This window comes from Pleurodeles waltl, chromosome 1_2 (genome assembly GCF_031143425.1).
Source record: "Pleurodeles waltl isolate 20211129_DDA chromosome 1_2, aPleWal1.hap1.20221129, whole genome shotgun sequence".
Classification (NCBI taxonomy): Eukaryota; Metazoa; Chordata; class Amphibia; order Caudata; family Salamandridae; genus Pleurodeles; species Pleurodeles waltl.
The window spans coordinates 291445110-291472056 of NC_090437.1; the positions used below are offsets into that span (position 1 = coordinate 291445110).

At 46.4% G+C, this 26947-nt stretch overlaps 1 protein-coding gene across 1 annotated transcript in view; it reads right to left on the minus strand.

Moving 5' to 3' along the window:
- Positions 1 to 11721, minus strand: part of STPG2 (sperm tail PG-rich repeat containing 2) — a 2086618-nt gene extending 2074897 nt beyond the window's left edge. The window contains exon 1 of the mRNA XM_069238264.1: positions 11251 to 11721. Within this exon, the coding sequence (XP_069094365.1) occupies positions 11251 to 11359 (109 nt within the window). The 5' untranslated portion in view covers positions 11360 to 11721. The remainder of the gene's footprint in view (positions 1 to 11250) is intronic.
- Between the last annotated feature and the right edge of the window lie 15226 nt (positions 11722 to 26947).

Consider the following 26947-nt stretch of genomic DNA (forward strand, 5'->3'; position numbering starts at 1 on the left):
TCGAAGGGTCGAAGGCCTTGTCAATCTCACTGGATGTGATCATGTGTGTCTGGGGCCCAGCAAAAGCCCGATCTGGAATATGAAAGCAACTCGTTAGGTTCATATGTTTATGTCTACCTGGAATTAATCAGTTTTGGTAAGGGTATACGAGTCATCCAATCAATGGGAGATGATTGTTCAAGATGCTCCCCAGGGTCTTGTATTCGGCAATGAGGAAAAGCCAATTGATCACGTCCTTCTTTGAGCAGAATGACTATGGTGATCATCCTAGTGGACTCAGGTAGTAATCCTACCTTAACAAACATGTTGCTGTTAGAAATGGGGTCTTTGGTTGGCAGTCAGGTTACCCCCTGTCCAAGCAAGGACCCTCACTCTAGTCAGGGTAAGTCACACACAATCCAAAGTATCCTGTGCCAACCCTCTGGTAGCTGGGCTCTGAGCAGTCAGGCTTAACTTAGAAGGCAATGTGTAAAGTACATGTGCAATAAATCATACAATAACACCATATAGCACCACAAAAATACACCACACAATGTTTAGAAAAATATATAATATTTATCTGGATAAATGTAGGTCAAAACAATCAAAGATGCAATAAGTAAACATTGAGATATCACTGAAAAGTGATATAAAGTGTCTTAAGTCTTTTAAAAGAAAACAAAGTATTTTTCAAGCACAAAGTACCTGGTTCGCATGAAAAATCTCCACAAAGAACCACGGAGGAGGAGAAGCATGGAAACAAAGGGGTGTGCTTCAATTTCTCAGGCACACACGGTGATGCGTTGTTTAGTTTTCACGCAGAGACGGCTCTGCATCGATTTCCAGTGCTCGGTAGTGGATCTTATTTGGGTTGCAGGGTTTTCAGATGCCCCGGGGACGATGCGTGGATTTCCTGTACTGCAGGACGAAGTCACAGGAGCTGCGTCGATCCGGTGGGCGTTGCATCAAATTTTCTACTGCACGGCAGGCACTGCGTCGATTCCTCTCTGGAAGTCGGGCTGCGTCGTTCCGGCTCGGCTATGCGGCGATTCAGTGGGCTGTGCGTCGAATTTCCAGTCGCTACCCTGGTGCTGCGTCGATCTTCTGATTGCGAAGTCGGGCTGCGTTGTTCCGGTTCGGCGTGCAGTGACATTTTCACCGTGTTGCAGGCTGTGCGTCGTTTCTGGCAAGCTGTGCGTCGAATTTCGCCACACAAGGAGTCTTTCTTGAAGAGATGAAGTCTTTTTGGTCCTGAGACTTCAGGGAACAGGAGGCAAGCTCTATCCAAGCCCTTGGAAAGCACTTCTTCACCTCAGCCAGAGAGCAGCACGGCAGCAGGGCAACAGCAAGGCATCAGTCCTTCACAGAAAGCAGACAGGTGAGTCCTTTGGGCAGCCAGGCAGTTCTTATTGGCAGTATGCAGGTTCTGGTTACAGGTTTCTTCTCCAGGAAGTGTCTGTGAGGAACAGTGTGTACCCCAAGAAGTGTCTAAGTTGGTAGGGTCAGAGACCCTGCTTAAATACCCAAATGTGCCTTTGAAGTGGGGGAGACCTCAAAGAGTGGCTCAGAAGTGAAGAAGGTCCCCTTTCAGTTCCATCCTGTCTGCCAGGGTCCCAGTAGGGGGTGTGGCAGTCCTTTGTGTGAGGGCAGGCCCCTGTCCTTTGACATGCAAGTGTCAAGACCTCCACCCTCCCAGCCCAGGAACACCCATTCAAAATGCAGATGTATGCAAGTGAGGCTGAGTATCCTGTGTTTAGGGTGGATGGGGCCATTTATGTTGACAGGGTGCTGCCCATGGGTTGTGCAATCTCTTGCGCACTTTTTGAAACCTTCAGTACCTTCCTACAGTGGGTTTTTGTCAGGCAGAGTGGGCATCGGGCAGTGACTCAATATCTGGATGATTTTCTTTTCGTAGGGACAGCCACTTCTGGGGCCTGTGGGTTGGCGTTGACGGCCTTTCAGGAACTAGCTCAACAGGCGGGAGTGCCTTTGGCTCTAGAAAAGACGGAAGGGCCGCAATCAGTCCTAACCTTCTTGGGTATAGAATTGGATGCAAACAATTTGGTGGCTAGGTTGCCGGCGCCAAAGATAAAAGAGATGTTGGTTTTTCTGGCTATGGTGCGGGTGCTTTGCAAGATTGACCTGCGGACTGCTCAGAAGCTGTTGGGCTACCTTAATTTTGCGTGCAGGGTCGTGAGGGGAGGAAGGACCTTTTGCAGGCATTTGGGGTTAGCTATGTCAGGGGCTGTGCTGCCACATCATAGGATACGAGTTTCAGTAGGTCTGAGAGAGGACATTAAGGTGTGGCAAACCTTTTTGGCAGATTTCAACGGGATATCCATGTTTTTCTGCGACACAGATATGGTGTGGCAAGTCCAATTTTTTTCTGATGCAGCGGGAGCTTCTGGCTTCGGACGTTTCTGGGACAGGAGGTGGTGCGCGGAACCATGGCCTACGCAGTGGCTGCAGCAAGGGAGGATCATTGCCTTCCTCTAGTTTTTTCCACTTCTGGTGGCCTTGGCAGTATGGGGGCAGGAACTAGCTAACAGGACAGTGGTTTTTCAGGTGGACAATATGACAGTCGTTGAACTAGTCAACAGACAGCGAGCCTGGGACCTCAGGGTTTTGCGCTTATTGCGCCAGTTTATGCTTCGTTGTTTGTCTTTAAATGTTATTTTTAAAGCAGCACACATACCTGGGGTTTACAATGAGATTGCAGATTCCCTGTCTCGTTCACAGTGGCAACGTTTTCGCACATTGTCGCCAGGAGCGGAGCGGAGCAAGACTGCGGTCCCGGCAGACATTTGGGAGTGGGGGGCGTGATGATCACTGGGCTGGTGGAGATGTCCTTAGCAGAATCCACTCGTCAGAGTTACAGGCTTGCATGGTTGGAGTTTCAATCTTTTGAGTTGTGTTTAGGCAATTTTTGGTCACAGGGCCCTCAGGATCGTGAGTCACGCGTGTTGCGCTTCATGCTTTTTCTGATTGGGGAAGGTTTATCCCCAGCGACCATTGGGGGCAAATCGGCTGGAGTCTCTTTTTACGGGAAACTTTTCTTTGGTTCCGATCCAGCGCGTGATGATTTGCTGAGTAAGATGCTGAAAGGCTGGGGCAGGTTTAGGGCTGGTTCGGGTAGGTCAGTTAGAGAGCCCATCAATTTTGATCTACTTTTAGAGCTATTGCATGTGCTGCCGGTATGCTGCACTGATGAATATGAGTTGGCGTTATTCCGTTTGTGTATGGTTTGGATGTTTTTTGGAGCGTTTCGAGTGTCTGAATTGCTGGGGGTAGGAAAGGGGGTGGGAAAGGGGGTAGGTGTGAAGGTCAAGGAGGTTTGCTTGCATAGGGACCATTTGGGGATTTGGCTCAGGCATTCTAAGACTGATCAGTTGGGGAAAGGGAAAGGGGTATGGCTCAACAAAGGTGGTGATATGGCAGCGTGCCCGTTGTGGGAATGGATGAGTTTTAAGCAAAGGCAACGCCTGACAGGGGAGAGTGGTGTGTTTGTACATGGGACAGGGGCTAAGCTTACTAGCTACCAGCTGTTGCAGGTTTTGAGGATGGCACTGACGCGGACAGGTCGACAACCACTGGATTTTGGCACGCATTCATTCAGGATTGGGGCAGCTACAGCGGCGGCTCACTTGGGCTGGGACTGGGCTAGAATTAGGGCCATAGGTAGATGGAAATCTAGATGCTGCAAGCGCTATGTGAGGCTGTAACACAGTTTTGCTTAGAGCCTGCATGACTAGTTAGCTGACTCACAATTTTTGGATGGGGTTTTCGTTCTGAGACAACCTTTACAGTTCTTTTTCTTTGCAGGATGTGTGGCTGACCCACAGAAGGACAAGATGGTGACATGGCTGGTCGGCCATTTCTTTATTCACTGGGCAGCAAAGTTTGCAGAAAAGCAGATTTACGGCATGGCGCTGGGACTCTCTAGCCGACATCATGAAGTTTTCTGGTGGGTCAAAAGCGGCATGAGGTGGGGAAGTCTGCTTCCGTTTATTACTGCTAGTTTGCCGAACTGATTTCCTGATTTGTCCTGTTTTGCTGCTGATTCATCTGGGGGGAAATGACCTTGTGAAGCTATCCGGGCTCACACTACTGCAACACATGCAGAGAGATTTGGAACTCCTAAAACAGAGGTTACATGGTACCTGTTTGGTATGGACAGAGTTTGTGCCCAGACAAGTTTGGAGAGGGGCAGTTAAACATGGAGCCAAAGAGCGGGCTCGCAAGAAACTGAACAGGGCCATGAAGGTATTTTGTTGGTCACAGGGGATAAAAGTTTTGAGGCATGAGGACATCAAGGAACAAGATGAGGCACTGTTCAGAGCGGACAGGGTGCACTTGTCTCAGTTGGGAAATGGATATTATTAAACAGAGTTGAGGTTGTTGGTAGGGGAGTTTTGGGGAGAGAAGTTGTGGTTCAGAGAACAAGGGTAAGTGGTTGAGGTTGCAGTAGTGTGTTCAAAGTTTTTTTTTTTCCAGGGTGGGGCAGCAAAACGCCAAGTGGGTTTTTCTGATTGGCAGTAGACGGGGGAGGGTGGAGAGCCAGATATGCAAGATTTTCTGACTGCTGTTTGTTATCTTTGTATGTCTGTGTGGGTATTGGAGATTTTGTGCGAATGTGTAAACTAGAAATGTGGGAAAACTAAGAAATTATAAAATAATTGTTTCTGTACTTGATATGCAAAGAAATGGCTATTCCTTGGTGTGTGGTTTGGAAGAAAGGGAGGTGTGTAGTATCCTGTGTGTTCCAATTCCCTTGAAGTCTGTGCTGGTGTGTGGACTGCTGAGAGTGAATGGTGTAATAGAATGTTGGTGCATGGTCTGCCTTGGAAGCTAGACGTTAGGGACAATTAGAGAAAGAACGGAGCCCTGACAGGAACTACCTGATGTTGCTATAACCCAAGGGCCTACTACGAAATAATACATTTAACTCCTACCTCAGTGGCTCCTGACTCTTGGATGAAAACCCAGTCTTCCAGCTATATCAATATGGATAGAAGGTGACAGCAAGGTCTGAATATGAACAATAATGTAATTTCAGAGAAAGAAGGCTATGAGGTTTAGGAATCAGGAAGATGACTGTGAAACCAAGGTCTGTGAATGTGGTTGTCTCACTTGTCTTGTGTTCCTCTATCCTATATGGCTGTTCCATGCCTCAGTCTGGTCTTGCCTCCCTACTCAAACAATGGTGAAGAGATGGTGCAAGAGACTGCTGTGTGTGAATGCACTACGCCCATAACAGTGTATGCTAGCCTCGTCTACACGTTCACCAGATATGAATATGGTCCTGCAAATGCTTCAAAGGCAATAAAGTTCACATGTGCTGCATCACTGAAGTAACACTGTTTCTGACTCTCACAAATATAGGTGTTTGAGGACTATGTCACAATAGTCAGCATAATCACTATTCACTTCAATCCTCAGACACTGATTATGAGTGGTACCACTGATACAAGCCTACCAAGGGTAGTATGCATCCTTGGATGCCTTGCATCCACAATTCTAGAACATAGTAAGAGCATACAAGGTCAGGACCCTGGTTGAATGGGTAGGCGCACAAATTGTACAGGTCTATATATCCTGCAAACTGAGACAGCTTATATTGACGGAGTAACACATACCACTGAACATCCAATACCTAGCATGTATCTGGAACTTGCAAGAGCAAAGTGTATAGAGAAAGCTTTCACAGAGGTGAAATTCAATTAAGAGTCTGTGTACTGCATAAACAAGGTAAAAATGAGTGATGGTGCATCCTGGCACCATGAGAGGATGAGAAGTGCAGAACCTTGACTAAGACACCAACTATCATAAAATCTAGCTCTACAAAGAATCCGGTGCATAAACAACTTCCCTACTCGCATTGACCTGAGATTTCAGTCCCCACAGTTCCTTTAGTTTTCCAGAATGTTCTGTTTGAGCTACAGATAAGCTTTCTTGACTTTTTCAAAGCCAGTGATGTTATACTGATCTAATGCTGCAAAGAAAGGCAGCACCATGAAAGGCCCTGTTCCACACTCAAGCAACTTCAAGGGAAAGAACTTGTCCTGCATGGCGAAAAGTGTGAATTGTTCAAGTTGAGCCTTGAATTGTAAACTGTGTGTTCTCAGCAGCTAAGGTGCGGCAATCCTTCACTCACGTTCATATATCTCTTGGTGGCCACCTACTGTGGATGGTTAAAATTCCATGAACACACTCTCACTGGGCATCTGAGTAAGCCTCTGAAGCAAAGCGTTTCTATTGGGAAAAAGAGAAGAGCAAGCTTTCCAGAACTTCAAGGATGCCTTGCCAGACCAAACCACTATGACAAACTGTGACCATCACAAGGAAGTTGACTCCGAGTAGTCATGCTCCACGCAGATAAAGAAGGCACTTGCTATGTGTGCCTACACCTGCCCAGACCTGATGCTCACTAATCGATGTTACTTGCAGACAGAAAAAAGTACTTGACATTTCCTGAGCTGTTGCCATTTTCATGTGCATTTGTATGGAAATTTCGCAGTAGCTATGGATTTTAAGTCAGCAGTGTCACTTTACACAATGAAAAATTAATTCTGCAGCTCAAAGTGTAGACCTACATTGTTGTCTTACCACTTTGCCCTGGAAACCTGCATATTATCCCTCCAGATCCCATTGCCCTGATATTCTGCATTGAGTAGGACGAAGCCAAGCACATATAACAGCTTGTAAGAGTTATTGTGGACTTTACATCTCCTGAGGCATCACTTTGGATGATGCCATGGCAGCAGCAGCAAAATCTAGTGCCTGCAAGCTGGTATTAATGTTTACTAATATGGCAGATAGAAAAATCATTTTAGTGAAAACTGGCACAGAGTCTGAAGTCTTAGCAGGCTCTCATTGCCTTCACAAATCTCTGAACTTAGGTGGCAGTGTCTAAAGACGGTCTAATCTTGAGGGACTCTTAAGTGGTGATCCCACAGTTCATCATCCCAGGGGCCAACCTGCAGGGAATGGTTTAAACTAAAGAATGCCTCTGCAAGGGCACAGTGTTTCTGATCATGGTTGGACTCGTAGTTTGACATTAAGCCCAATGCCTGCAGTGCTAGAAGTCTGGCCAAGCTTAGAACATTAAGGCCAGACTCTCAGAAGATCTCTGCAAAATATGCTGGAAAAAGGTCAGCCTAGATTTCTGCATCACCACACAAAAGGGTCAAGTGCTAGCCATCGAAGATAAGTGCGTCCCCTGCCTGAAAACTAGCTACTGGAAGCTATTACCACAGAACCAGTGCTCTACAAGTTACAATAGATCTTGGCTGCTCAAGGCATTCCCACAGAAATCAAAACAGACAATGAGCCCTATTTCTGAATTGTGACTAATCTGTAGCTTGAATCTCAAACCATTCATCATCAGACAATTACCTCTACGTGGTCTCAGGGCAATGGTGATGTCGACATATTATTGTGCACTGTTAGACCGGTCAGCCTTAGGGTGGTCTTCCCACCAACATTTTGCCTTCCTCCTCCATTTTTCTGACCTCTTTTTTTGCTGGCCTTAGGACTCTGTGCACTTTACCGCTGCTAACCGATGCTAAAGAGTTTGTGCTCTCTCCTCTAAATATGGTAATATTGCATTCTGACCTGGCAACATAAACCTTTTGTCAGGCCCAAACCTTGCTTTTTTATCCACATAAGTGACCCCTAGGTTAGGCTCTGGACAGCCCAGAGGGCAGGGTGCAACATATTTTAAAAGTAGGACAGGTACGTCTAGGTTTTACATGTCTAGGTAGTCAAAAATGTTCAAATTTGATTTTCATTACTGCACGACATATCTCTCCCATAGGATAACATTGGAGTTGCCTTATTACATTTTATAAATATAATTTGCAAATGGGAAGAGATAACAAGTCTGCGTGTGGTGTCTCTGGAATAACAATTAAAAATCCTATCTTGTAGTGAACTCAAATTTTAAATTGTGATTCTGGAAATGCCACTTTCAGAAAGTTGGCATTTTCTTGCCTTAGCCATTTAGGGGGTCATTCCGACCCCGGCGGTCAAAGACCGCCGGGGCCGGGGTCGGCGGGAGCACCGCCAACAGGCTGGCGGTGCTCCCCAGGGTATTCTGACCGCGGCGGTTCAGCCGCGGCCAGAAAGGGAAAACCGGCGGTTTCCCGCCGGTTTTCCGCTGCCCTGTAGAATCCTCCATGGCGGCGCAGCTTGCTGCGCCGCCATGGGGATTCTGACCCCCATGGCCGCCAGGAACAGGATGGCGGTATGGGGTGTCGTGGGGCCCCCGTAAGAGGGCCCCACCCTGAATTTCAGTGTCTGCTTAGCAGATACTGAAATTCGCGACGGGTGCTACTGCACCCGTCGCACATCCTCCACTCCGCCGGCTCCATTCGGAGCCGGCATCCTCATGGAGGGGTGTTTCCCACTGGGCTGGCGGGCGGCCTTTTGGCGGTCTTTTGACCGCGCAGCGGTATTCTGGCGGTTCCCTCCAGGCGGGCGGCTCCCGCCGCCCGCCGGGGTCAGAATGACCCCCTTAGTGCCTGTAGTCCGTCTCTTGTCACCTGAATGAGTGTAGTTTACAGTTGAGCTTTGTTTATTCCTCCTAGAAAGACACTACAATGGGGGCTTAGGTATGCCTGGATGGGCAATCACTGGCAGGAAGGGAGGGAGGAGCTGGTTACAGCCCCACTAACACCTGAATAGGCTGTGTTCTGCCGCCACACAAAGGGCTCATACCTCCTTTAGTTAGTCTGGAGCCAGGACAGGGGACACGGGATGCCTGGGAACTTCAAAAGAAAACCTCTAGAAGCTTCTCCCCCACTTCAGAGAGACAACTGGGTATACATACTAGACCTCAGACAATACCACTTCAGTATACTTCTGGACCTGTTGATACTCTACTAGGAAGAAGGACTGCGGTGCGGCTAAAGGACTGCTACTCTGAGAGGACTGCACTCTGACGGACTTCTTCTTTGCTGTTCTGACCTGCTGCCTGCTGCTATCTTGCTTGGGTGAAAAGGACTGGACTTGTATCTCTTGAACCCAGAGTGACTTCTAGGGCTAGTTGGCAGGCCTCCTGATATGAAGTCTCAGGGATAAAACAGGCTTCCAACAACTTTGCATCTGCACCTGGATTCTGCCACCTGTGAGTCTACCCTGACCCTTGGAAGTGGGCTTAAGGTGATTTGCCAGTCTCTGTGGATGAGACGGAACAGATCATCTCTTCTGCTGCACAGTGTAACCCTGAGCGCAACTGACGCATCTCCCCTGCTGGGTGGATTGGACCTGTTGCAAAGACTTGTATCGCCGCCGCAGCCCGCATCACCTTTGGAACTGTCACTGTGTGATGCATCCTCGGCACAGGCCCTTCCATCTCTAATCAACGGCAGCCTCAATGATGATGCCGGACTCCACATCGCAGTCTTGCAGCTCCTCAGACCTGACGCATCGCCCCTACTGCTTGAACTATCCCAGTCTCTGAACTTCACATCGGAAGCCCTCATCAACAGGTTTCCTGACGCAACAGGATCTAGCACCTAAGTCTTGCTGCATCTTGGAACTGATGCATCACTTCAACTGCAACACATCTTCAATGTGGATTCATGCAATGCTCTGCAAAGCGGGATTTAAAGTACTCTGTTCAGTGGGCTAACTGAGTCCCTGCAGCCAGTCCACGCTCCCTCGTGGTCAACATGAACTTGTGACTTTGTCCCGGTCCGGCATGATCAGATATCCACAGTTGGCGCTTTACTCCTTTCGGCGATCTTTTCTCTAAAAACTTTAAAGTTTAATACCTCCAGTTCTGCTGATTAGATTTTTGTCATTTTGGCCTGTTTTATTTATTACAAAACACTTTATTTTTCTAATACTCTTGTGTGCTCCTTTTGTGATGTGTATTTACTGTGTTACTGGTGAAGTGTTGCATAAAACTTTACACATTGCTTTCGAGTTAAGCCTAACTGCTCTGTGCCAAGCTACCCAAGGGTTGAGCACAGGTTTATTTAGGGTTTGCTTGTGACTTTATTGTGGAAGGAATTGCGGTTGTTGCTTGAGAAGTGTTTCACTCTCCTCCACCAGTAACCCAGTTTCTTACATGCACCCTTAAATACCTAATGAGAATTGCTAATGAGCAAGAGATATACCTAATGCTGCCACTCCAACTGTCCTTACATAAATACAGATCCACTGATCACTTCTCAACCAAGGGTGTCTTAGCAATTTCTTTCTAGATGCAGGCTTGATCTCCACCACCCCCTCTGGATAATCATCAGAAACAAACTTCCTCAAAGGAAGAATAATGATTGCATGAGTTATAGACTGTAGCCACAGCTGTATCAATTTACAATCGAGGTCCGGTGCTGGTAACTGACCATCACCTAGGTGGAAAGTTACACACAGCATTTGAACCTTGGCCAATGGTCACTTGGATCTAGGGAAACATGTCAAAGGCCATCATGTGTGATGTCAGTCCAACATGTAATGGCTCAGTCTTCAAGAATGTCTTTTAGATAACTTCCCTGTAAATGGCAGGTTTCAAGCCTCTCGGACCTGTGTGACGCAAATGATGGCAAAGTGATGGGAGAAGATATGAGTCGAGAGGAGGCCGGAGGCTTGATACAAATATCAAGCCAAAAGAGTGATCGCAAACCAAACATTGGTTATTGTTATATAAACTATCTATGGCACTGGGGGACTTCCTGCAGTTCTTGTGGCAGAGAACATGTGTTTCAATTTCGCCTGAGGCCGGCTCTCACTGTCTTCTATACATGAATGGCTATGTTGTGTGATTCCCAGAACTTTAACACTCGTGCTTCTAACACTATTACTCTGATGTTAGCTTTTATTTTACTGCTCATCTGGTTTGGGAGGGAAGTTATGTATAGTCTACTCCGTCACACAACTACCATCATGTCCTTTCATTTTTCTATGTGGGCTGTCACCTTCCTCCATTTCTGTGAGATGTCTATACAAATTACTATTATCATTATAATTATTGTTGTTATTATTCAGTATTGTTGTTATTACAATAGGTAATCATGATAAAAACAAGTTTTGCTCTATGCAGTTTCAATAACAGAAGTCGCTATTAACTCAGTGCAACTACTTAACATGCCCTGCCATGACACAGTGTCATTTCAGACTCGTGTTCAAAATGCCTGATTGAACGTCAAAAGTAATTTCAGAAACTTGTCACCCCAAAATCCCTTCATTTTAACCTCTTACGGGTTATGTTACTCTGCATACCCGCGGAATGATAGCTGTAGAATTGTCCCGCGCGGCCTTCCTTACCTGGGCGATGTTTGTTGGTCTCCGAGGGCAAGTCGTAGGTGCCAGGCCCCACGTTAGCATCGGTGCAGCCCACGTGCAGGGTGAGCAACCGGGGGGCGCGGTCATACATCCCTGCGGAGTGACAAGAAGGCAGTGACGCAGGCAGCAGAGGCAGAGCACGATGCAGCAGGCACAGCAGGTGAGCGGTGCGAAAGGACAAGGGGCGGCACAGACAGCCAGGCGATCAGTATCACTCCGATGCCCTGTGTAAATCCGATACCTGCTCCCCGGGAGATATCACTGTCTGGCTGCCGCGGTTCCCTTGTCTGAGGCTCACGGGGGCCTGGGTAGGTGCCGCTGGGCAGTACTGGTCGTTCTCAAAAAGGAAACGCTGGACACCGCAGTTTAGGGGTATTCTAACTGGTGTGCACCTGGACTAGTCTCTGCACTTCCCCCTTGCCAGGGACGGCGGCCTGCGCTTGTCTCGTGTGTGTGCTTGGCATGTGTGTGTGTTTCTGTGCATCTTGTAACCCTGGAGACAGCGGCGGCCGCAGGAACAATAGCGCGGCCTGCTCTAGCCGGGCACTCGCTCTCCTCTGGGCTGCAGGGCTCCGACCCGCACGACCGGTATTTCCACTCAAGGTGTTAAAGTCGTTGATCATGGAAATTGGAAAAGCGATATGTAAATCAGGAGGTGCTGTTTTCCCTCAGTAAGGCGGCAACGAGTATGTGTTTTACCAGTAGATTATGTTCAATAATTGTGTATCTTCTTTTCGAGTTAAACAGTTACCAGAAGAGTCCACTAGCATTAGTGAGCCATTACTTCAAGAAAACATAATGAGACATAAAGAACTTTAACCCCTTCGCTGGCAGGTCTATTCCCCCTCAGGTGCCAAACCTTTTTTTGGCTATTTGGGGCAGTTCGCGCATAGGCCTTCATAACTTTTTGTCCACGTAAGCTACCCAAGCCAAATTTGCGTCCTGTTTTTTTCCCAACATCCTAGGGATTCTAGAGGTACCCAGACTTTGTGGGTTCCCCTGACGGAGACCAAGAAATTAGCCAAAATACAGATGAAATTTCGTTTTTTTCAAAAAATGAGAAAATAGGGCTGCAGAAAGGGCTTGTGGTTTCCCCTGAAAATGGCAGCAACAATGGGTTTGCGGTGCTAAAATCACCATCTTCCCAGCATTCAGGAACAGGCAGACTTGAATCAGAAAACCCAAGTTTTCAACACAATTTTGGCATTGTACTGGGACATAACCCATTTTTACTGTTTTTTGTGATTGCAGCCTCCTTCCAGTTAGTGACAAAAATAGGTATGAAACCAATGCTGGATCCCAGAAAGCTAAACATTTCTGAAAAGCAAACGAAATTCTGAATTCAGCAAGGGGTAGTTTGTGTAGATCCTACAAGTGTTTCCTACAGAAAATAACAGCTGAAATAAAAAAAATATTGAAATTGAGGTGAAAAACACAGGTTTTTTCTCCTCGTTTTACTCTGTAACTTTTATACTGTTACGTCTGCTGGGCCCTTCTGATTGCGGGGATATATTGGGCTTGTAGGTTCATCAAGAGCCCTAGGTACCCAGAGGCAATAAATGAGCTGCACCTTGCAATGGATTTTCATTCTATACCGGGTATACAGCTATTCATTTGCTGAAATATAAACAGTGAAAAATAGGTATTAAGAAAACCTTTGTATTTCCAAATGGGCACAAGATAAGGTGATGAGAAGCAGTGGTTATTTGCACATCTCTGAATTTCTAAGTGCCCATACTAGCATGTGAGTTACAGGACATTTCTCAAATAGACGTCTTTTTTACACACTGTCTTACATTTGGAAGGAAAAAATGTAGAGAAAGACAAGGGGCAATAACACTTGTTTTGCTATTCTCCTATCGTCCTTGGGGGCGATGGGCCTTCTAAAAATAGGCCGATCTGCCCCCGAGGGGGAGCGCTTGCGCTTCCCCCCAGGGCTGGTACACGGACGTAATGGCACCTGAGAGGCGCCACCACAGATTTAACCATTACGTCCGTGGCGTACTAAGGGTTAAAGTAAAGCGACACAGCAGCAGACAAGCATTGACAAAGCCAATAGGTTTAACATTCTCAGGCAGCGACGATAAAGCAATTAAACAATTCCTGATGCAGCGCAAAACCGTTTTTTAATAAGACAGGATTGCTTTGCGTATATCGGGTATGGATAAGGTAAATAGTTAGACCTATGATGAAGTGTGGCACAATGGTTAGAGCGGCAGACCCTGAAGCAGAGATCTGGCTCAAGACCAGGGTTCAAGTCCCGCTTCGGCAGGTCTTGGGCTCAATTCCCTTGGACCGGATAATTCTTGCCTCGGTGCCTAATCTAATTAATGGGTCCCACTCTGCAACTCTGGGCAATAGCTTGCTTAATCTCCACAACGGCCCCAACAGCGCTTGGATGCCTGGCTTCACCCTGGGGGTGCCCAGGAGTGGGCACCTCACAGGGAAAAGCCAGGAGGGGTTCCATAGCGGTATGAGTACAGCACCTTGAGACCCTAACGGGTGAGTAGTGCGCTATACAAGTGCAAATTTACATTTTACATGAAAGAGTGTACTTTTCAAATGTGAAATAGGCTCTCATGTTATCCAGTAGATATAGAAGTATTCACTCCAACAGTATCCACTGGGCTGCTCCAGGACGTGACTGACACAGTGTCAAGCCGCTTACTGAAGGTTTACTGAGTCAAAGAATCCAGTGGCTGAAAGAGGCCGGATTAAAGCCCTATAGAGTATATATAAATCACAGTCTGTTGCCATGAATAGCGAAAGCACAATTACGAGCCATACCCCGAAAGACATAATACATGTCTGCTCATTGCAAACATTGTGTCATGCTGGTGAAGTATTGCTATTGTTTTTCAAATACTGCAACTTGTGTTTTTTTGGATGTCTTGACATGTTTCACATAATTTGGCAAATAACCAGAATTAACTTTTCAATTTGACCATTACCCTTTCCACTTGTATGTTCCAGGAGGTACTTCACCGTTGCTTCTGGAGGTGGTACCTGTAATTTGGAGGGCAGAGCTTTGCACTGTATTTTTCTAACCATATGTGTGTGACTAAACCATGCACCCAGAATCGCCTAATTGCTTTCCGTGATAAACACCTTCTGTACGGTGGACACAGTAATTCACTTAAAGCAATGCAGTGCAGTAGATTTCTAAAGTCGAATCTATATTGTTTCTTAGGAAAGAGCACTTAAATAAAATACGGCAGCAGAGACGTGCAGACACTCCTACGAATAGAGACAGGACATAGAGAGAAATCGGTCGACGAGGTGCTAACTTCTGAGGGGTAAGTTGTGAGAAAAAGGGGCATAGAAGAAGGAAGAGGTGTAGAGAGGTTGTAGAGAGATGAGAAGGTGAAGAACCGCAAGGCAGTTTATGAGGACCTGACATTAACTGAAAAGGGGAATGGAAAGTGTGGGGTGGGATGGGTTTGGTGAATGAGGCCCGGCTTTAAATGGGAGAGAAGGTGGCTCAGTGGGAGGTGAGAGATAGTGTGAAGAAGTGATAGACAGACTGAAGAAAGTAGCGAGAGCTTGAGCTTGAGCTAGAAATAGCAAGGGAGCACGTGACAGTCTGAAAGGCTACGATTGGGCAAACAGGAGGATGACAAATAGACAGCCAGTGAGTGGGGTTTAGTGTTAAGCCATCAGTACCATAACAGTGATGTTGCCCAGGAGCTCAGCCGTCATCTACGCTGCAGCAGTCTTTGGGCGCTTCTCTTTGTTCATTTTGGGAGTGACGTTCTTCAGACAATGGAAGTTAAACGCATAGGGCTGTGTAGACGTTTACCTGTGCTTTTGACCAAGCGGTACTAAATATTTTCCTTCATGTTGAGAACAGTGCATGTTTTCACTAAACAATAGGTAATTTCTTAAGCAATGGTTCCATGACTTTCAGCATCGACTAGCCCTGCTTGCTACCTTGGTCTCAGGTAGGACTAGCGCTGTTTATGAGAGTGGATTTGGGGTCGGCTGATGTAAGAGTTGAAGTAAGCAAAGCGGGATAGAGGACAAAAGCAGGTGTAAATCATTCAAGAAAATCTGTTGATATATGTTATATTATATTTCTTTCTAAAGCTTGCAATTGCAGAGCTTCTTGACACTTAGAGGGTCATTCTGACCCTGGCGCCGCCCGCCTGGCGGGAACCGCCAAATGGCCGCTTCGCGGTCAGAAGACCGCGGATGCCATTCTGGCTTTCCCGCTGGGCCGGCGGGCGACCTCCAAAAGAGCGCCCGCCGGCCCAGCGGGAAAGGCCCTGCAACAAGGAAGCCGGCTCCGAATGGAGCCGGCGGAGTTGTAGGGGTGCGACGGGTGCAGTTGCACCCGTCGCGATTTTCACTGTCTGCTAAGCAGACAGTGAAAATCTTTATGGGGCCCTGTTAGGGGGCCCCACGACACCCGTTCCCGCCATCCTGTTCCTGGCGGTAAAAACCGCCAGAAACAGGATGGCGGGAAGGGGGTCGGAATCTCCATGCAGCGCCGCCATGGAGATTCAGCCCATGCAGGGGAAATCCGGCGGGAAACCGCTGGATCCCCTTTTCTGACCGCGGCTTTACCGCCGCGGTCAGAATGGGCTGGGAAGCACCGCCAGCCTGTTGGCGGTGCTTCCGTGGTCCCCGGCCCTGGCGGTCTTGGACCGCCAGGGTCGGAATGACCCCCTTAGTAATTAAACATGATTGAATAACAGAAACCCTGGGACAAAATAGGAGATAAAAAGAGGATAAAACACAGAGAAAGAAAACTAGTGGCAGGTCATCAATTGGCCCAAGAAACTGCAGGAGAAAACCCTATTTGTGATAGAAACAGCTTTTCAGAACACAGAAATTGACTTGTTTGCAGATTATACAGTAGCGAATTGCAGAGTATATCTCTAGCTGTAGAGAAAGCATTATCTCCATAGGTCACTCTTCTGCTTTTACGAATTACAAGGAGAACTTGATTTGAGGACCAAAAAAGGTTGCGACATGAGTGGTAGAAAATAAAACCAGAAAGCTAGGAGATATACAGCCTTGTGCACAACTGTCAAAAAGAGCTTTAAAAGAAATGTTTGACCTAGAGCAGTGGTTGCCAACCTGTGGTCCGGGGACCCTTGGGGGTCGGCAAAGCCTCCTCAGGGGGTCCGCAACTGCTAAGAAAATTAAATGATATTAACAGATTAGGTCCCCCGCTTCCAGTAATGACTCAGTGGAAGGTCCCCTGATTCCAATACTCAGTGGGGGTCCTCGGGCTCCAGTGATGATAAAATGGGTGTCCACAGAAGTCAAAAGGTTGGGAACCACTGACCGAGAGGCTTGCAATGAAGGTACTTAGTACTGGAGAGATAATCTATTTTCTGGTTGTGTCTGGACCAGACGAGTGGATGCATTCTAGACTAGCTGAAGATCAAAAACATTTTGAGTGCTCCAAGATATAGCATGTTGGCATAATCCAGCATGGTTGCATGCAGCATTCTCAGCCATTCAGGTTATGACTACAACTCACACAATGTGGAGCGTTCAAAGACACAGAACTCTCACAATATGACACATATTACCATCACCACATCATCTTGCCACATAGACAGATACATGGGCTTGGGCCTTGAGACCTCCAGTAGTACATTGGTAGTTCTTTCTGGTCTGATCGAGAATAAGCATGACTTGTTCCAGTTTACTACAAACTGCTACAGCGATACAACACCCTTAAAGAAGTTAGGGAAAGTAAAATAAAGAGAGCGAATATACAGTGAAACAAACTGTAGAGAGAAAGATCATAAACTGATAGCATTAAGACAAAGTTAAAGAAGTTAGGGAAAGTAAAATAAAGACAGCAAACGTAGAAAGAAACAGTACAGAGAAAGATCATAACAAAAGAAGCAAAACAGAGGAGAAAAAAAGAGTAGGAAAAGAGAAAATAACACACTAGAGGAAGGAAAGAAAACAAGAAGATAACAGAAATGAGAGCAAAACATATTTTTTTTGTCATTGATTTTATTTAAAGGAATGCTACAGTTACATGAGAAAAAATGAAAACAATTCTGACTAGGATGAGATACACTAGGTACCACTTTCTGTTAAATAATGAAGATGAATTGGGCAGAGCCACCCGCTCTACAATGGTATGGTTAAATACTACAGTGGGAATCAGACAAGAAGCCTACAGAAGCAATATGTTTAATCTCCCCCTCTTGGATTCTTCTGCAGGAATGACCACAGTAAGGCGCCATCATATAAACTGTTTAATTTTGATCAAGTTTTTAAATATATATTAATCCAGACCCTAGAGTCTCAGATTCTCAGTTAACCGAATAATTATTGGAAAAGTCACATCCGAATTCTCGTTGTTAAAGCATAAACGGCAACTAACAAAACTCGTTTTAAGCACAGCAATATACATATGTATTTATCCCAACACTTCTACTTCTTTATACCATGAGGTGTTAATCATATTTATTCCTCAAACTAACACATGTATATTTATATGTTTATTAATCTACACCTGACAAAGATACAAGTGTACCCGTTTCTACGCCTGCGTTAACCACAACATAGGGGGTTATTACCACTTTGGAGGAGGTGTTAATCCGTCCCAAAAGTGACAGTAAAGGGACGGATATACCACCAGCCATATTACGAGTTCCATAGGATATAATGGACTCGTAATACGGCTGGTGGTATATCCGTCACTTTACCGTCACTTTTGGGACGGATTAACACCTCCTCCAAAGTTGTAATAACCCCGATAGTATTTTGTTTCTATGACCTCTGTAAGAACTTTGGGAGTCATTCTGACCCGGGCGGGTGGCGGTTGCCGCCCGCCTGGCGGGAACCGCCAAATGGCCGCCCCGCGGTCAAAAGACAGCGGGGGCCATTCTGACTTTCCCGCTGGGCCGGCGGGCGCCCGCCAAGGGAGCACCCGCCGGCCCAGCGGGAAAGGGCCTGCAACACAGAAGCCGGCTCTGAATGGAGCCGGCGGTGTTGCAGGTGTGCGACGGGTGCAGTAGCACCCGTCGCGATTTTCACTGTCTGCTATGCAGACAGTGAAAATCATGCTGGCGCCCTGTTAGGGGGCCCCTGCAATGCCCAATGCCAGTGGCATGGGCAGTGCAGGGGCCCCCAGGGGCCCCACGACACCCGTTCCCGCCATCCTGTTCCTGGCGGTAAAAACCACCAGAAGCAGGCTGGCGGTTCAGCCCAGCCAGGGGAAATCTGGCGGGAAACCGCCGGATCCCCTTTTCAGACCGCGGCTTTACCGCCGCGGTCAGAATGGGCAATGAAGCACCGCCAGCCTGTTGGCGGTGCTTCCGTTGCCCGCGGCCCTGGCGGTCTTGGACCGCCAGGGTCGGAATGAGGGCCTTTGTGTACAACAAGCCGCATTTCGAAGGAAGAGGAGAGAAAAAAAACTTTCCATTACTGTTGCAACCTCTAGTCTTTCAAATAAAGCTGGTATTTTCCACGTTGTTCTCTCATTTTCAAACTGACACTTTTGCACTGAAGAGTAAGTGCAATTTTGAATTAATTATTAACATACACTTTTTGCAGTAGGAATACTCTTTTTGTTTGTGTACGCTATTATAGGCTTGCGTTGTGTTTTGATTTAGATATAAACAAAATTCCACTTTATGGTTCTGTAACATTTCATGCCTTGATGGTTTGTACTGAAACCAAAACATCCGACTTATATAGTTTTTTTAGCATTATAAGCACACGCTAAACATTTCAGTTTTGTTTCTCTAGCTACTTTGGTAAGTGTCTAGTGCTACTGATTTCCTTTTGGTAGTTTATCAATATTAACTGTTTAGATTAAAGGGGCAATTGACAATCTTGGGCCTAATCACAAACAGCATTTTTAAGTACCTTTTCAGTACTACAGTAGTACTACAAATTTTCTACAAAATGCTATCCACAAACCTAGGTGCGGAGTTTCTGCCTCCCCTATCTTTTTCTGTGCGGAGATCTCCACCCCGATTGTCGGGTCTCTGCATAAGTAGGTATATATTTTAGTGGTAAATGTGGAAGGGACAGAAGGGAGTGGCTGGAAAATGGGTAATAATTATAACTAAATGGCAGGGTATTCAGGAGGAGGAAGGAGGGGTTTCATGAGGGTCAGGAACAGGCTTAGCGAGAGACATCCGCCCACTCATAAAAGAGTGAGCCTATTGGTAATTGCAAACTGCACTTCTAAAGGTACTACAGCCAAAAATTGAATCAAAGGAGTAAATTACTCTAGCTCTGAGCTGAAGTAAGTCCAGCGCTACACATGGCACACCCAGTGGTACTGCAGAGCCTCCCATGAAAATAATGGATTTAAGGACATAGATTTAAACATCATAGGCAATTAAGTGAAATTAAATTATTTTTAATAGTTAGAGTATCAACGATTATAACATAATGTTAAAACTAGAACATATTTACATTCATTCAATAACCTTTTTAATTTAAAAATTAATGTAACAGTAACTTTTATTAAAATACCATTAAATCAGAGGTCTTCAAACTGGGGGCCTCAAGTGATCCCGGGGGCGGGGGCACCAGGCTCTGACCAAAAGAAGCATTACACAGAAAACAGTGTTGTTTTTTTTTAAGCAGAAACATGTTATTGCACATTTAAAAAATGGTAACAGTACTTAGCAGGCCTGTCATTGCTGTCTGAAGGCAGTGCCCAACCACCACGTCGACTTGGCATTTAAAACCCCTTGCAAAGCCTTAAACTCCCCTTTTATTACATATAAATCACCCCTAAGGTAGGCCGTAAGTTGCCCATAGGGCAGGGTGCTGTGTAATTAAAAGGTAGGAGGTGTAGTTGTTAGTTTTACATGTCCTAGTAGTAAAAATCTCCCAAATGTATTTTCTCACTACTGCGAGGCCTACCCCTCCCATGAAGTAACATTGGGGATTTCTCATTAAAATGAATAGGTTGTAATTCCTAAACCAGAGGTGGTAGATATATCATGTTTTGTATCTATTAACTTGTAATGATAAACCCTCTTTAATGGTAAGGTTGAACTTATCATTACAAGTTTGAAAATACCAGTTTTAAAAAGTTGGCATTTTCCTGCCCTCTGTGCCTGCAACCTGCCTTAGGTCTCATGACTGGGCGGAACTGACAATTGAGACTTTCAGAATTTGCCCCAGACTGTCACACAGTAGCGGGATTAGCATGTTTCAGAGCCTATGGGTAAGGCTCCGAAACATGTAGACTAGGAAGTCAGGTACATTACATCCCCCACTTCCGCAGCCCCTTTTTAATCATACCTCCTCCAAAAGAACAATTAAGTCAATGGAATTACTAGGAGACAGGTCTGAACTTGACCCAGGGGAGGTGAGCATTAGATACAGAGCGGAAGTGTCGCTTTGAAGAAAGTGTGACTACAAGCACGACCCCCTCCTGGAGGAGCTATGTTATGAGAATACAAATACTACTGAGTATCAGTGACGGACACCATAAACAATAGGTATTATCTTATGACACCACATTAGTAAGGTGAATTGCACCATATCACAGAGCATGTATTATTTATGCTTTCATTAGCGGTAGTCAAACAAGGAGTGGCACCAGGGAGTCCACCTTGGTCCTGAAGAGGAGCCTAGCGGTAAGGCTCTGAAACATGTGTACTAGGAGGTCAGGTACATTACATCTCCCACTTCCGCAGCCCCTTTTTAATCATACCGCCTCCTGGAGATCTATTAAATCATTGGAATTACTAGGAGAAAGGTATTTTTAATTCACCCAAGACCCCACCACACTCCTTCCCTCCTGTGATTCACATTGACAAGACTACATCAGTGCTCCTACGTATCCCATAGGTCGTAGCATGCCCTGCTCCATAGCGGAACGGGAAGAAACCCAATGATGAAGCATGCCACCAAGGGGTAACCCTCGTGGGTGAGGGTTTTTCTAACAGGAAAATCCTTTTTCTTATCCATCCTGTGGTAGTTCTTTTAGGTAGGCCTCTTATGTAATGGCATAAATATTTAGCACATGGCCTCTGAGTTTAGCCTGACTGCGTTTTGTGCCAAGCTACTCAGGGTTAAGCGCAGGTTAAATTAGTAACATTTTGTGATTCACCCTGCAAGTGATTGTGACTGTTGCTTGACCTTGCTCACACCCCAGTCAACCAGCACCCCACTTTCTCACAACTCTCCTGATCTGTACGTCATTCTACATCAGTTATCTTTCACTAAAACCACCAAGGACACAACTTTGAGGCTGGATATCTTCCCTTAAGCAATTTGAAAGGACTGACTGCCCCCCCTTTTGTGAAACTCTGAGTAAGTAAATGCCTATTTTGCATTATCTAACCCATCTTTTTATTTGATTCCGTTTTTGGGCTCTGTGCACTGGGATTCTGCTTACCTTGCCCCAGTCAATGCGCTTTGGACAATAAAACCTGTTGAATTGATTAAAAATCCTAATTGGCACAGGTAACTTACCTATAAGTCTGTAGTTGATGGTACTCTGGGCAACCAGAGCTTATAGGTTAAGGCCCATATTTATACTTTTTGATGCAAACCAGCGCCGGCGCTGGTTTGCGCCAAAAATTTTACTGCCGGCTAACGACATTCCTATGCGCCATGCAGGAGTCTTATTTAAGGAATGACGTTAGCCGGCGCTGCGGACTGGTCAGAGTAAAAAAAAATGACTCAAACCAGGCAGCGCCGGCGTAGGGGAAAATGGGGGTTGTGCGTCAAAAAATGGTGCAAGTCAGGTTTGAGGCAAAAATCATGCCTCAAACCGGACTTGCGCCATTTTATGATGCACAACCCCCATTGAAATGTCTCCTGTCTTAGCAAAGACAGGAGTCATGCCCCCTTGCCCAATGGCCATTCCAAGGGGACTTCTGTCCCCTGAGCATGGTCACTGGGCACAGTGGCATGTAGGAGGGCCCAAATTAGGCCCCCCATGCCACTTAAAAAACAAAAACAAAAAAAGACCTCAACTTACCTGTACTTATCTGGGATGGGTCCCCTCATCCATGGGTGTCCTCCAGGGGTGGGCGAAGGTGGCAGGGAGTGTCCCTGGGGGCAGGGAAGGACACGTCTGTACTCCTTCCATGGTCAGAGACCATGGAAGTGAGCCCACAGGTCCCTTAACGCCTGCCCTGACCCGGGCGTTAAAAAACGGCGCACATCAGGCTGTGCGCCGTTTTTTAAGACCCACCCTCTCCTGTGCGTCAAAATGACGCGGGAGTATAAATAAGGCGCCCAGGAATTAAAGTCATTTTTTGGGCAGGAACGCCTACCTTGCATGTCATTAACGCAAGGCAGTTTCCCGCATCCAAAAAATGACTCACATGGAGGAATTTTGACATCCACGGACTCAGGCGTCAAAGTTTAAATATGGTGCACAGTATGCACTGAATGTGCGTCAAAATTTTTGACGCACATTCGGCGCAAACAGAGTATAAATATGCCCCTAAATGTCACAAGTGGACTGCAGCACCTACTGTGCCACCATTAAAGTGACAATGCAAAGCATGTTTCCAGGCCTGCCCCTGCAGCCTGTGCGTGCAGTTTTACAACTGCAAATTTGATTTGGCAAGATAAACCTTTTATGAGGCCTAAACCAGTGGTTCCCAACCTGTGGTCTGCAGACCCCCAGGGGTCTGTGACACATTCCCAGGGGGTCCGCAGGCCTGGGTGGGGAGGAAGGCAATTCTCCTCTGACCAACACTTGCATTTTTTAATATTTATTGCTTCCATTTAACAGTTTTAAAAGCACTGCAAACTTCCTTGTACATCCAGCAGCTTTCGAACAAAAAAAAAGCATCAAGATTACTCTGGTGATTAATGTCCCCCAGGAGTCAAAAGGTTGGGAACCACTGGCCTAAACCTTAGGATTTAATACTCATAATCCCCCACCCGAGCTATGTCTTAAGAGCCCATTGGACAGGGTGCATAGTAGTTAACAAGTAGGATAAGTGTTCTTAAGTTTTACATGTCCTGGCAGTGAAAAATCTCCAAAACTGTTTTTCACTGTGACAAGGCTGACTCACACATAGAAAATAGAAAAGTTCTGGGTTACATTATAATACTTTATAAGGCATAACATCCGTTTGGGGATTGCTAGAACCATGATTAATTGATAGTAATTTTAAATCCGATCCAAAGGTCAAGTCCGATTTTAAATTATTATTTTGGAAATGCCATTTTTAGAAAGTTGCCTAGATGTTGGTCCTGTAAACAGTGTGCAGCGGGTATCAAGCTATAACTGATCGATGAGCCGCAGTAAGGGTGAAACCAGTCTTGGGTTGCTTGTGTTTCATTTCAGAGAGAACCTGGCCGGACAGTTCAGGCTGGACTGATCCCAAGCAGGACCAAGACTGATCTGCAAATGGCTGGGTCCAAAATAAATTGGCATGGTGTGCAAAGTAATGATGGATAGAGATATGGCCCTAGTAATTACCAGTGGCTGAGATTAATTCAAACATTCCTTCCATCACTTTTTTGTATACTTTTACGAAGTTGGCATTTTCCTGTCTAAAGCCTCTAGTAGCCTTTTCTGAGTTAATCTTCAGCTGTCACATAGCAGCCTGCTCGTACGTGTGAATGGATGACAAGAATGGGAACAAAGGGTCTTCGCTGGAAAGAGGTGTGTCCTCCTCCTGGTAGGATGGCCTGGAGGATGTGCCCACCAAACGCGCAAGCTTCAGAAGGGCACCCTGACATAGGAAGTTGTAACTCTAAGCTAGGCCTCTCCCTACCACTGTCCAAGTAGCACCAGCGTTCCAATCCCAGTGGGGAAAAGCCTCTCCCAGAACTAGTTTACAGAGGAAGTTCCTCATTTCCTTAGGACACACCTCAGGGGTGTTTCCAGAGCTCTGCACAAGGGAACACAGTTATTCTGCCACATTGATTTTAAGTGGCGGGAGCACTGTGTGATTCTTTACAGTAAAACACACAGGAAGTGCTACAGAATAAGGTAGGGCAACTCAGGGAATTTTTAACCTTTTGGTTAGGGAGCAATCAGGTATCTCTCCCACCTACAGACAGGAAAAAGGCTAGAAAAGTGGCACTCTCTGGACCTTCAGAACACCTCTGGATCTGTAGAAGACAGGAAAAGGATTGCACCTGTTGAACCTGTAGAGAGAAACCCCAGGTGCCAGACAAGCTCTCACTTGCACCCAGGACCTAAGAGTGGACTCCAAGAGCTTGTTGGCTAGTGCCCTATTCAGCTCCAGAAACGCAAAAGTTGCAAGAAGCCTAAGGCGGTCATTCTGACCGCGGCGGGCGGCGGTAGCCGGCCGCCATGCGGTCACCGCCATTTGGCCGCTCCGCGGTCAAAAGACCACGGAGGCCATTCTGCCTTTCCCGCTGGGCTGGCGGGCGCCCGCCAAAGCAGCGCCCGCCAAAGCAGCGGGAAAGGCCCTGCAACATAGAAGCCGGCTCCGAATGGAGCCGGCGGTGTTGCAGGGGTGCGACGGGTGCAGTTGCACCCGTTGCGATTTTCACTGTCTGCTATGCAAACAGTGAAAATCATGCTGGGGCCCTGTTAGGGGGCCCCTGCACTGCCCATGCCAGCGGCATGGGCAGTGCAGGGGCCCCCAGGGGCCCCACGACACCCGTTCCCGCCATCCTGTTCCTGGCAGTAAAAACCGCCAGAAACAGGGTGGCGGGAAGGGGGTCGGCAAGCAGCGCCGCCATGGAGATTCAGCCCAGACAGGGGAAATCCGGCGGGAAACCGCCGGATCCCCTTTTCTGACCGCTGCTTTACCGCCGCGGTCAGAATGGGCAGGGAAGCACCGCCAGCCTGTTGGCTGTGCTTCCGTGGTCATCCACCCTGGCGGTCGATGACCACCAGGGTTGGAATGACCCCCTAAGTCTCTGTTGAGCCCAGCTTATGAGTTCCAACTAAATTTGCCCTGGACCCCACTTGTGACTTCTGGGAAATTGACTCATAACCCCCAAATGGTGCCCAAAAGACCCTGGATCCTTGACTGGTGGTAGACTATACTCTTTCCTGATCAACATCTGCAAGACATGACACTTAGAAGCTGTTCCCAAACTTTCCACTAAAAAAACAGGCTACCACAAGATCACTGCAGAAGTCGAACAGCCAGTTGCTCTCAGCTTGCTGGTTTGCCCCGCTGAAAGGATCTTGACTTCTGAAAAATGTTTCTAGGTCTGAAATTAGAGGTCTTCCCCGGGGCCAATGCCAAGCAGCACCCCACCGTTGTCGATGCCTTGCAGGACCCAGACTTAGCCTGCTTTGAGTTTGCCTGTTGCAAATTCAACTTTCCCCCATATATTCTCAGACCATGGAGAAGGGACAAGGGGACCTGACTCAACTGTACACATCCACTTTCCACAGCTAGTTTTCAGACATTCTCATACCAAGCAATCAGCCATTCTATCCATCCCTGGCCACCAAGTCATAAATGCACACATAATAACCTCTTCATTGCTGACATTCAAGGGTTGCTTTCATGAGCTGCATCAGCCAGTTTTTCTCTTAACCCTGAAGGTGGGACACACTTACCATGTTTGAACAACAAAACTCCTTCAAATGCGAATCTCTCTGCAACTAAAAGATAAGGGGAAACATTCTGCCAGAGCTTCGTTTATCTTGTGCCAACCTTTTACCACCCACATACTTACAGAATTCACTATCGCAACAAGCATATCTGCTTGCAGACATTCTTCTTCAGAAATTTCACAAACAACTCCACTCGCCATTGTGGTAATACAATGCTCCTTTTCAAGCTCTTCTAAATCCTCAAGTGATCCAGTGGGAAGTCTGGACAAGATGTCTGCCATAGCATTCTTCTTCCCAGGTACAAATTGAACCTCAGAATTGTACTCCTGTAGGCAGTGTCACTCTTCCAATGTGTGCTGTGACATTTCAGTCGTCCCCTAGTGACAGGATACCTACAACGGGCTTATGGTTTGTTTTTAAAAAGAACCTGCTTTACCAAATGTAGTTCCTAAAATGTTCTGCTACCCACACACAGGTAAGCAACTCCTTTTAATTACAGCATAGCTACATTCAGCCACAGACAACGTCCCAGACTCAAAAGCAATATTCCACTTTTCGTTCCCTGACACATGAGAAAGAACTGCACCCACATGATACATGCTTGCATCCAACATGATGACACGTCTTTCTCATATAAAATGGTTTAGAGTGGAAACATTAACTTTTATTGTGTTCAAATGCTTGCTGCCATGCGTCTGTCCATTCAACATTTGCCCCCTTCTGCACCAACTTTCTTAAATGTTCAGTTTTCTCAGTGAAGTTACAAACCAATTTGCTGTAATATTCACAGAAACCGGAGAAACCAGAGAACGATAGTAACTTCTTGTATTGTCTGTTGAAGGAGCCTTCAGGATCCCTTTAAAAAGTGCCTCCTTAGGAACAGTGCCTTCATCAGTAAAGGTTTAACCTAAATAGTCCACTTTCTAATGAACTAATTTGCATTTTTCCTTTTTGAAGGCGAGTCCTTTTCCCTGTAGCCTAGCATTCACATTCTTAGAACAAATTCAAATATCAACTTGTAACCATTTACCGAAAGTTTCCGTTGTCTTTAAACATGTAGTACATTACCCGCTTAAATACCAAAGGGTTGTACATTACCATGCTTGGCTTTACAATACATGAGTTTACCACACAGTTTTTACCATAGACACCTTCACCAGGCAGTTGCATAGGTTCTAATTGAAAATGCCTTTACACAAATACCTTTGCTACACT